This window comes from Carassius auratus, unplaced genomic scaffold (assembly GCF_003368295.1).
Source record: "Carassius auratus strain Wakin unplaced genomic scaffold, ASM336829v1 scaf_tig00012264, whole genome shotgun sequence".
NCBI classification, from domain to species: Eukaryota; Metazoa; Chordata; class Actinopteri; order Cypriniformes; family Cyprinidae; genus Carassius; species Carassius auratus.
Genome location: NW_020524277.1, coordinates 1 through 12,473, shown reverse-complemented (window position 1 = coordinate 12,473; position 12,473 = coordinate 1). Strand labels below are relative to the sequence as shown.

Here is a 12,473-nt window from a genome sequence, read left to right as displayed (position 1 = left end):
CGTTATTTTAGGCTGTGTTATGTGCTAAAGGATGCACGCAATGCAACTATTTAACCAATGCAAAGAAACTATCTTTGTCTTTGACTACACTTTGTTGAAACAACTTTGCGCATATATGACAAGAAAGGACGCTCTTAAGTACATTCATTGAAGAGGCATGAAGAATTTTAGTTTTCGCTCGAGTAACAATCGATTTGTTAATTATTTATTTATGGTGATGGACAATATATGGGTTAATGTAATTTAATTACAACAAATTAATTTAATTACAATTAATTAAAAATGTATAAATGTTTGCGCAAATGTGCCCAGCAATGATGCTCGTGAACAACACAACACCGCAGACCCATGACCACCTGCTTTTGTGGAAGGAGCGTCGATCTTATCACATTTAAAATCATTAAAATGTTCCTCAAGTTGTCGGTTTTACGCATTTTTGTTTTAAATTACGCATGACTCATTTGAATTAAGTAATTAATTCGTCTTTAAGCAGCTAATGCTCGGAACGAATCAGATTTCCGTTGGCTGAGAAGCAGCTGTTACCATAGTAACATAAAGACAACACAGCCGCCGCCTTCTGCTCGTGACACATCGAGTGGCAACGACGCATTATCTTAAAAAAGGCCTTATTTAAACTCGTTTTGGTCAATAAGGCATGATGACCTACAGGTAACAAATATTTTTTTAACATGTTTAACGTTACTTTCCAAAAAGTTTGTTTCACCTGCATGACAAACAGTTTAGAAGTTGATTTATTGAAGGCTCATATAATAACTCTTTGTTTACATATATGGTGTTTCCTTTAGACAGACCATTTCTTATCCAGAAGATAAGTTGGCCATAATCATATCCAGCTCTTAATGGGACGAATGAAATATTTCTGCCAGCATCAAGGGAACATGTTTGGTGATTTGATAGTGTCATGGAGAAATATGATAAAGTCCTGACTCTTGGCAGAGGAGGAGCAGGTGTGGTGATGTTAATGAAACATGTCGAGACAAAGAAATTATGTGCAGTCAAGAGAATCCATGTGGACAGTTCCCGAAAAACAAAGAGCAAAGATGCTGTGTTGCAAGAGGCAGATATTCTCAAGAGCTTGAAGCATCCTCATATTATAACATGGATTGACACTTTCTTTGACACGGCTAATGAGCATATTTACATTGTTATGGATTATTGTGATGGTGGGACGCTGGATGACCACATTAAAGAGCAGAAGAGCGGGGAATACTTTGCAGAATGCAAAATTATGGACTGGTTTGTGCAAGTAGTCATGGCCGTCAGTTATATCCACTCTGAAAAGATCCTTCACAGAGATATCAAGCCTTCCAATGTGCTGTTGACCAAGAGAGGTGTGATAAAGCTCGGGGATTTTGGAATATCAAAGATTATGAACCACACGCTCGATATGGCCTCCACCTGTGTGGGAACCCCCAGTTATCTGAGTCCTGAACTCTGCCAGGACGTCCCGTACAGCACCAAATCTGACATGTGGGCTGTTGGCTGCCTGCTGTATGAGCTCTGTGCCCTCAAACCAGCATTTGAAGCTAAAAATCTCCTGAGTCTGTTTTACAAGATCATTAAAGGAGAGTATGTCAAGATCCCAGAGAGGTATTCAGAAGACATTCATACATTAACCGAGAAAATGCTGTCCTTGGTTCCCGAGAATAGACCGAGTGCGACCAGCATACTTAGCCTGACATATATGCAAGAACATCTGGGAAACTTCATCACGCATCAGGAGAAAGAACTTACAAAGGTGATTGCTGAATCCAGACCTCAAACAAAAGAAGATCTTAATCTAGAAATGGCATCGGTGGAAAGCAGAACAGATAGCGACAAGACGCTGCAAGCAGAGACATCATGCAGTGCTGAGGAGGAAGTGGCCCTCGAAGGAGCAGAGTCTGATTATTCAGAGGACTTTGACGAACATGATAGCTGTGCATCCTCAGAGGATGCTTCGAGGGCAGACGTGTCCTCCAGTCTTGCCAATGTGGTTGAAGAGGCATTTGAGGAATCTAATGGTAAGAGTGTGATGCAACCGTAATAACATTTTCCATTGTTTTATCAATATTATTATTATTATTAGTTGTAACTCCAGGGCAACGGGCGTAGGCTGATGGTGATCTAAGAGTGATTTCATATGTTTCCTGCCTTTTTCAACGTCTTTGAGAAATCTCTACATGTGTTTTTCTTGACTTTTGACAGTTGTGTTTGAAGACGAAGACATCTCTGACTATCCAGATGACTTTGAAGAAGCTGATGATGACGATGACCTGGCTGAGGTGGTCAGCTTCGCCAGAGATGCCATGAACTGTGTTTCAGAGAATGACCTGTTTGATGTGGAACTGGAGCTCAAGGATGAAGACGGTTTCTCGGTCACAATGAAAATGTTAAAAGAGAGATACATGGGTAAACATGCAAATGTAACATTTTACTACTATTACTATTTTACTTTTTTCACTTGATATGTTGGTCCCATATGATGAATTTAACAATGTGCTTCAAATTTAGTGTTAAATTTACAAGGTTGCAATGGTGTGGTGATTTGGAGAATATGATTTCTGTCATTACTGTTTTAGAGCATTTTAAATATATATATACACACACACACACACACACACACATACACATACATAGACTTTGTATTGAATCATCTAGTACATCTGCAAACACCGTTTGCCAACACATCTGGTTCTCTGAGTGTCTCAGTAAATGCTTCTCTGCTTTCTGGGTTTATAGAGGATGTTGGAGCCACAGTTTATGAGGAAATCAGTGGGCACTTTCTAAATGGCCTCACGCCAGAAGACCTGCTGCCACAATTCCAGCACATGATCGGGACAGACCATCTGGAGACCTGCTACCTCATTTTCAACCTTGACCAAGAGACCACATGCTGAATCATGTCTGTTCAATTTAGAGAAAGTCATTCTCTAATGATGAGTCACTCTTTAATGATGAACCCCAGAAAAGTATGGAATTGTATGAAGCATACTGTGTATTTTAAATACAGAATTTTGTAATATATGTAATCATATATGAATTATAATGAATATTTTGAAATAGTGAGGACTTATATATATTTGACATCAAGAAAATGGGACGTTTGAAACTCCTTTGAAAGTGTTACCTTGTATAACCAGAAGGTGGCACTCTATAGTAAGAAAATGTGTGGTGTTAAAATACCAGTCCAGAAAATGAGCACATCAGTCTCCCATATCAACACTTACAGTAACATCACAAGGACTGAAGTATAAAACGGCTGCCTTTTAAATGTACTATATTATAAACATTAAAATTAATTATATCAGTGGCACCCAGTCGACTACTTTTTCAAGCGAATCAAACCATTTTTCTGCCTAAAGCTGAGAAATGATCTTTTAACACAGCCGTTAAACGATGCTTGTAAATGTGAAAGCCGTGAGGAACATCATGTGAACATTTCCTGCTGTGATTTCACTCCACTATTGCAATGTAAAACAGAAGACATTAGCTGAATTTGTAAATTGATGGGCCACAGCTGCAGTTGTTTTCCACTTAAGGCGTTTTCCCTTAAACTTGTCCAGATTATTCCAACAGAGAATTAGAGACAGATAAACTGCCATGTGTAACTGTATGAATGAGCCTGCATTATATATCATTTCAGAATGTTCACGATCTTCCTCTAGACGAAAGTGTGTTATCAAGCCAGCATTAACATGTGAAAGCTGCATCAAATTTTCTTTTTTGCCAGTATAAAATGACATAGATGTCCTCACATATAATGTGGTTTTGGCTGTAGATCCTTGTTCATCAAAAAACAAGGCCATGCTGATGTCAAAACGAGTGTGTTTTTATAGATTGGAGTGGAATGAACAGATGTAGAAGTAAGATCCAACTTACAAACTTAACCTTTTAACTTGTATCTTCAGGGCTTCGTACTATAGTTTGATGCATTACTGATTGATTGCTGTGTGAGTGCTCCACCCTTCAGCTCAAATGTGCTTTATTCTTGCTTTTTTGTTTGCAAATTATTCAAAAATGAAGCTAGGGTCCTAATTAAGAGACTTCATTTGTGTTTGAGTCGGAGTTTTTGACATGCACCATTAGTAAAAATAAATACAAATTTAGAAAAATGATAAGCTGATCTTTATTCACTTGCTGTCTTGATGTTTTCCTTGGTGTGTCCTAATTATATTTTACTTCAATTATGAATTTAACAACTTGGTTGAATTAAAATGTAGTGTTTATTTTCAAATTAAATTTGTACATGTTGCTGCCATGGTTGCAGTGGTCTAAATTAATATTTGGAGAGGATTTATAGACTATTGTTTTTATTGTTTTAAAGGGTTCAAAAAATTATTAGAATAAATTGTATATATAAATATTTAATGGGAATAGAAAATAGTATTTTTTTCAAATTACAATAAAACAGATTTCTGTAATTTAAACAGTATTTTACTGTAATATGTACACTGTACAATTTGCGGCAATCTCTTTACATGGTATATATATATATATATATATACATGTAAATGTCAGGTTTTAATATGCAATTGGCTTTGTTTGCCTCTTATTGCTGAAAAAAAGCAAGTAATCTTTCTTCTTATAGGCAAGGATTTTTGTCTGGAGGACTGCCCCATTCTTTGGCAAACATTCAGAAAAGTCATCTTTAACAGTCATGATATTCCAAAGAGAAAGGAAGTGCTCCAGAGAGGATGAGAGGAAACTCAGGCAAACATGTTTCCCCTGACCTTTAATAGACAGCACATGTCTGGCCTACATCGGTGTGAGATTTCTCTGCTAGATAGAATAGATTAGCATACTGCTCCTCACAGATGAGTTCCATTGAAAGCTGGATGTATAAATTCCTAATTTTCTTATCAGTAAATATTTTAATTGGAAAACATTTGTTCCTCCAGTACTGTAAATCAAACCCACTTGGCTAGATTCATTCAAGACCATAGGAAGGAAGTAAAGAAACATGCATGATAGATAGTGAAGCTAACAGCATCAAAGTTTTGTCCCTCTTCCAAGCAGCAGAATACTACAAACAATAATAACCTCCAGGATGACTGATTTTTGGCAGAGCATGAAAATATTGATGTGCCATTGTTTCCAGTGATACAGCCTCACTGGAGACCAGTGAGTATTAGAGAAGTGAGGTGGAAGATGGTGACAGTAGCCTGCACTCTACCCTGCTCCGGATGCATCTCCAGAGACAGCATCACAAACCCCATCTCCCTGTGAAAAACAGCCCTATTCTAACCAAAGACCACAGGGACTAAAAGCAGCACTGAAAATGACATCTAACTCATCAGCTACGACTGTGTATGAAAGCAAATTGCTTTATCCAGCGGGAGAGTAAAAGCCATATGTACAGGAAAGGTTGATGGCACTTTACCTGATCTCACCATCTTGAGCTGACGCTAGGATAAAAATAACTAGGACAACAGCTGTCTGAGCGGCTTATGTCAGGATTGTACAACATGAATCAAACCATGAAACTATGAAACTGTGCAGCAGAGATTCATACTACAGTTCAGCTGTTAAATATATGAGCTTATAGGTGTTACTACTTTGAATAACCATATGCTCCAAATAAATGTTAGTAAGTTATTTAGAAAATATCAGCTCATTACAACAGAAGCCTGTTTAGTTTAGGCCTTAGATTTCTAGAAATGAAAAAGATATGCAGTTGTGTCAGTTATTTTAAGACTTGTTATGACGTTAAAATATGAATTTTTGTTCTCCACAATTTGATTTTAAATTTCAAACATCTGACTTTGTTTCATATAATTGCGACTTAACTCACACAAGGAATTTTTTATTTCCTATGTGTGATTTTATCTTACAGTGTGGCCTTAAATTTTGAACTTGTTTATGTTTATTCTCATAACTGTGACTTTATAACTCACAATGTGACTTTGCATGGCACAATATGACTTTATATTTTAGAACTCATTATGTGAGTTTATATCTTTCAATTATAATTTATAATTTACAATTTTATATCTCTCAAATGTGATCTTATATCACAATTTGACATTAAAGTATTTCATTTCAAAGTTTAAACAATTAAATTAGAATGTTTCTCATACTTGAGTTTTTATAACTAATAATGTGCCTTTATTTATGACTTCATATCTCCACAATATAACTTTAAATCTTGCAATTGTGACATTTTTTCTTATAACATAGATTTTATAACTCACAAAGTGACTTGCAGTATGACTTTCTGTCTCCCAGTTGTGATTTTATATCTCCACAATATCTTTTTAAATGTCAGAAATGGGACATTATAACTCAGTATATGACTTTAACATTTTCTCTAGATGACATTAGGCTGGAATATTGCAAAGCAATTTCACAACTGTGACTTTGTTTCTTATAATTTTGAATTTAAAACTAATTGATCTTATACTTTATCTAGGCTAACCTTAGGTTTTTTCTCTGACACAGAAACAGGCTTTCATAGAAAGCACCACAAAATGTGACTCTTTAAATAATGCACCTTGTTTCACATTATCAGAATGTAAAGTGGGAATTTTACTGTAATAAGTACTGTAAAAAGTGACTAGAGAACAGTGCTCACGTTTCCCCTCACCCTGTATGACACAAATGATGAGACCAGGTCGAAAGCAATTACATGTTAGAAAGAGGTGTCAAGGAACATAATTTCACTTTATTACCAGACATAAAGGAGACCTTGAGGTGTGAGTCTTTGTTCGATCTCCGCTCAGTCTTAGGGTTGCGGTGGGGCACTTTAAGAAGAGCTATTGTAGATGTTCTTGTAAACGATCAGTGTCAACAGAGGGCACTTTATGTAGTTTGTAGTGTGCTCCTGAGCGGATTATCCCATGATGAGAGGTGACGGGGTCTTTACGCCCTTCAGACGTTAGCCGAAACTGGCAGAATATAATTTCCAACTTTATAAACTGAATTTAGAGTGCAAAGCTCTGAGAGTGACACCTTTACCACATGATGGATTCTGTGGATATTATCACAGAAATTTGTTATTTTAAGTCATGCATGGACAGGCATTTTCTGGTCTCACTGATAGTATTTTGTCCTTGAGTGACAGTTATCTCAAAGAGAAAGTCTTTAAAGGCTAGTTAAAATTACAGGATGCAACGGACAGCAAGATCAATTTTTCCCATCAGATCCTTTAATCCAGTTTATTGGAGGTCCAGTAACACTAAGCACAATATTGTGATATTAAAGGGGATTGGTCCCATTCTGCTATTGTTGTTGCTGGTCTGTAATCTTCCTTATCTTACAATAAATGGTGCAGACAATTTGGACCACTCAAAAGAGGAGTGTTTGATGTGCTGGAACAGTAATAGGCCTAAAGCGGTTTTGTGATCCCTCAGGCACCTCGTCAACATTAGGATCTCCTTGGTGTTTGTTTTTGATTCACTCATAATTCATAAGCTCGCTGACATTTGAAGCCAGTAGGTGGCGATTTTTATTTTATTTTTTTATTCACACTACACATTCATAGATATGGAACATACTTCTTTAAACATCTGCAAAGTTTGTTTTACAGCTAATTGATTTCAAATGCAAATATTGCCTTTATGAAATAATCAATCACTGAATCAATTAATTTAGAAAATAAACTAGATGCATCTGAAATTGCATACTTACTAAGTACTATAAGAACGTACTTAGACACCATTAAATGTTCTATATAGTATTAATTAAACAAAATTTGGATACACCATGTTGTTATTAACATGTGATCTCCAGTTTTCAGCTGAAGCTTAAGCCAAAGTGCTTGTTATATTTAATATTGGACAAAGGCAAGCAGATCTAAAGACAAATTTTGTCCTTCCAGTGGCATATTCTTCAAGTCCTAAACCATATTCTCCACAGGCCACTTTACATTTCATTTTACAGCGGTATGAAAACCCACTTTTTTTCTCAGTGGGTGGTGGAGGTCTTTGGAAGCGTTCTCACTGGGGGAATCCCGGACGCGTGGAGACAGCAGAGAAATTGAAGATAAGTCTTGTCTAAATGGAAGATCTGTACAAGGACCTTGATGAACAACTGTGCTTTCCTTTCTAAGATTTCTATCTAGGAATGTGCTGTGCATTCACCAACGACTGGAACATGAGCAGAAACCAGCAATACATGAATACTTTTTTTCATGAACATTTGTAAGAATATGCTTCCAGCTAACTAAACTATGTTCTAAGGATGTTTTGCTAACGTTCCCACTAAGTTATGATAATGTTGTGTTTGAATCTCCTCAGATTGTTCAAAAATGTATTTATTTATTTGGTTTGTGAACATTTTGCAAATATTGAATTGCATAAAATTTGCTAATATTATGGGAACATTACTTATAACCTTTCTCAGAACCAACTGAAAGTGGTAATGTTTAAAAAACACATCAAACTGTATTTACACAACACTGTTTTCAACTAAAAAAGGAAAACTTTTTATGCATTCTGGCCATTTACACAACCGTGGCATTTTGAGGGCCTGGAAACACAAACTTTTGAAAATTATACCATTATTATAATTGTGTAAACTACAAAACCGCAAAATTGTGAAAAACAGTGAAAACGTCTGCATGCACATTACGTGCTCAGTCTATAGGTGTAGCGTGTATTGTTTCTTTACAAAGTGACATCGCCATCTACTGGCCTGGCATGCATTTTGACACCATTGTCGTCTCTACATGGAACTTTAAAAAAATGCAAAGGACAAACTTTTCTGTTTAGTACATCACTGTTGTGTAAATGTACCCAAAGATGTTTCAGAAAATTGTCCCATGAATAGATATCAAACAAGATTGAACCAAGACCCAATAACCAGATAAGACCACATAACTTTAAGCTATAGCTTATAATACTAAAAAAATTGTTACGAGTTGAACATTATGAAGAGCCTTACTAGAACGTTAGCCAAAGTTCTGAGAATGTCACATGTTAGCTGGGATTTATAGTACATAACATTACAGAAAAAAGCTAAATAAAATTCATTACTTCCAGTTTAATTTGCCATTATCAAAAATAAAAGAGTAATGATGGCAAACATCTTCAGTGTGCCAGAGAGTGAATGCTCATAATCTTTTCAGCCCTTTTTTCATAATTATGCCCAAGGGGAAGGCAGATAGACACTTTTAACAAATTACCTGTCACCCATGCAAGCATCTTTATACTTTTTAATCTCAACATCCTTAATCTAAACTCCTTTAAAAGCCATTTCAGTTGAAGCAAAATATGCTTCAGATGCTCTCTCAGTATGACTGTCTGTGATTTACCCAGCCTGCAATAGTGTGATGCGATCTGTGGTGCAAATGATCTAATTAGTCAAATATCTTGACTACTCAGACCCAAGTCTGCATGTCTTGCTCCTTATGGTGGAAGCTTGTCAGTTGGAGAGTTGTTTGCTTCGGCTAATTGTGAATGCGTGAAGGGTTCTTGTCCTTTTCAGGAGAGCGGAGGCCGACAGCAGGAGGCTGGGAAATAAGCTGCCCTCGTTTGGTAAAAAAAACAAGTCACCTCCAGGGCTCGAGGTCACGTCAGCCTCGTTTCCACCACTCTTTCTCCTTCAAATAGTCTTTTATCTTTCCATTGCCACAGGAAGGAGATGAATCACAGTGGATAAGGAGATTTCAAATGGGGTTAAGGAAGAATGATGGCTTGGTATGAACATCTAAAGGAGATGCAATATTGAGAGTGAAAATACACTGTAAAAAAAAAACTGTAATTTTACAGAATTTTACTGTTTTATTTTACAGTTTTTTCCACGTAATTTTGAAATACAGTTTAAAATTGTAAAATTACAGAAAGAGACTGTAAATTTACATATCCTATGTAAAATCACATGAAAAACATGTGCATAACGTCCCAAAAATATTTTTGAAGATTTATTTCACATAATGCGCTATATGTATGTTTATATGTAGTATGTGCAGTATGTGTGTGTGTGTATGTGTGTGTGTGTGTGTGTGTGTGTGTGTGTGTGTGTGGCATTAATAATATAATGCCATATTTTTTAATAGATTAAAAATATAAGGCATTAATAATATAATGCCGTATTTTTTAATAGATTAAAAATATAAATAACAACTGTACAAAAGTTAACGTTCATTATTATTATTATTATTATTATTATTATTATTATTATTACTATTGATATAATATGTTGTATATGTAGCCTACATTGCGTGTTTGCATAAAAGAGCAGGTTAATCCGTTTTTGAACAGGTTTGTTGAAAAATCCTTCCCGAAAGAATCGTATTTCCAAGGTACTGTCAACTGACCACATCTTCTTCCGCTTGTCAAAATAGTTCTGCTCAGTTTGGTGTTTTATTACGGATTTATTCTCATAGTACCGTTTCATAATTTGATAACAGTATCAGAATAATATGCTGATATTTAAATTACAAAAAATAAAAATTTTAATATTCGAACTGAAGGAATTCCCGCCCTAGCGCAAGGACACATTCTCCTCCAAGCACGCAGTGGAGCGGCTGCGCGCGCAGAAGGAATCACTCGACCTTCAGTTTCACGGTCAATCTTCAATCTGAGGCGAAAATAAGCAGGTAAAGTTCATGTTTTCTAATTTTGGTCATTACTAAATGCTATTTATACTATATATGAGATCTAAAATTTAGAATGTTTACCTTTTTGAATCGTTAAACCAGTATTTCAAACTTCGGCGCTGACCAGTGCCGTTAGTCGTTAAGTGTGGGTAACTTAACGTTAACTTCTAATGTTATTTTGTCCCTGAGGGAAAAACAGGCTTACTTTAAGGAAAGTCGTTAGCTGGTTGTCTACGATACTGTTATTAAATATTATTATCATTTGTGGTTTAAGAACTCATGAATTTAACAGTTAGCTCAGTTAACGTTAAGTTCGAATATGTAGATATGTTGCCAACTTTACCGAACTTCGACGCATAATGCAGTGTTTTTAATCAGTTTTGATATACATAATCGTAGGCGTAGTCTAAAAGCTAAAAAAAAATAATATTTTTCGAGGCGAGATTGGATGAAAATTCTGAATTTAGAAACTCTGAATTTAGAAGCAGACTCATTAGGACCAGCGCTTAAAGTGACGCGCGATTTGAAACGTTATGTTCGTCTGCATTTCTCCCTCTTCAAGCACTGGTTATTACGCTTGTATAATGAAATTCACTTAACTACTTTAATTTGTCTGCATGTTTTACTCTTTTACTTCCAGATATAGTCTTATTGAGGGTCTGAAATATCGTTACAGTCAGTATTTAATCACTTTTTAATAAATTATTTATGTTGGTTACTCTTTATATCTGTCTATCGGTTAAGCAAATATTTAAAATATTAAAAGTGTTTCAAAAAGCTGGTGACTAAAACCATTGACCAGTTAAAATTGTGAATGAAAAAACAATGTCTGCAGTGTGTCATCTGAGAATTCATATAACCTTGTAATCTACGCCTAGGGAAAAAAGTTTCACAACCTATGTTTCATGACAGTTTTAATCAACCTTCTATAATTAAAGACTGTTATAGCTTATAGGGATTATTGATAGACTCACTGATAGGGATGAACAGGTGGCGCAGATAAGGTTCAGAACTATAGATATAATACATTTATTAATATATTTCTTTGTATTTCTGTAGATTTCCTTAAAATTTCACATTTACATGTTTTTTTTCTCCTTACAGATAAGTTCAGTGAGTGCTAAAACCATGGTCAACATGAAAGGGTGAGTTGCACAATGCAAAGATGTTCACATATTACACTTGTAATAGTTGTGGTGTTTATGTTTATGAACTTTATGTTTTCTGTTGACCAAGTCATAGTTAATGACCACATCACCATCTTCTGCGACGCTCTGAAGCTGATGTTTGCTTCATACTACTGCTTGAACATTTCATACCCAGGAAACCAAGGAGAAACGCAAGAGATTGTGCAAAGGTAAAAGCACACACTCATACACTCACTCTCACACGTATCACACTCACACGTGTGTTCTCACACACACTCACACTTTTTCAACACACACTGAACACATCCTTACATACACTCACTCTAACACACACACACTCTCACACACATAGTCACACACGCACCCACACACAGTCACACTTGCCTACTCACACACTCTCACACACACAGACACTCACATACACGCAGTCACACACACATCCTCACACTCACATACACATTCTCTCACATGCATTCTCACACACACACTCAATGTCACATATGCATCCTCACACTCTCACATATACACACTGTCACACACACATCCTCAAACTCACACACTCTCACATACACACACTCACAAATGCATCTTCACACTCGCACACTCACGTCCACATTTGCACACATGCATCCTCACACACACACACACACACACACACACACACACACACACTCACTCTCTCAAACTCATCCTCACACTTACATACTCTCAGATACACACACTCTCAGAAACGTTTCCTCACTCATACACGCACTCTCACACGCATCATCACACACACAGTTACA

At 36.2% G+C, this 12,473-nt stretch overlaps 1 protein-coding gene and 1 long non-coding RNA gene across 2 annotated transcripts; both read left to right on the top strand.

The window, feature by feature from the left end:
- Window positions 1–41: 41 nt before the first annotated feature.
- On the top strand, window positions 42–4,082 carry LOC113073481 (serine/threonine-protein kinase Nek1). The gene is made up of 4 exons (XM_026246376.1): window positions 42–669; window positions 807–2,024; window positions 2,209–2,412; window positions 2,743–4,082. Exons 2-4 carry the CDS (start codon window positions 923–925, stop codon window positions 2,898–2,900), a joined length of 1,464 nt encoding a protein of 487 aa, XP_026102161.1. The 5' UTR covers window positions 42–669; window positions 807–922; the 3' UTR covers window positions 2,901–4,082.
- Window positions 4,083–10,458: 6,376 nt separating this feature from the next.
- On the top strand, window positions 10,459–12,004 carry LOC113073479 (uncharacterized). Its single transcript, XR_003280502.1, has 3 exons — window positions 10,459–10,540; window positions 11,645–11,685; window positions 11,777–12,004. It is a non-coding gene; the product is annotated as an uncharacterized LOC113073479 (long non-coding RNA).
- Window positions 12,005–12,473: the final 469 nt, after the last annotated feature.

Bases quoted from the DNA above. Each gene is read 5' to 3' on its own strand.
- LOC113073481 (XM_026246376.1), top strand. From the start codon at position 923: ATGGAGAAATATGATAAAGTCCTGACTCTTGGCAGAGGAGGAGCAGGT. The intron at 2,025-2,208 runs GTAAGAGTGTGA...GACTTTTGACAG, and splicing joins GGCATTTGAGGAATCTAATG to TTGTGTTTGAAGACGAAGAC. The intron at 2,413-2,742 runs GTAAACATGCAA...CTGGGTTTATAG, and splicing joins GTTAAAAGAGAGATACATGG to AGGATGTTGGAGCCACAGTT.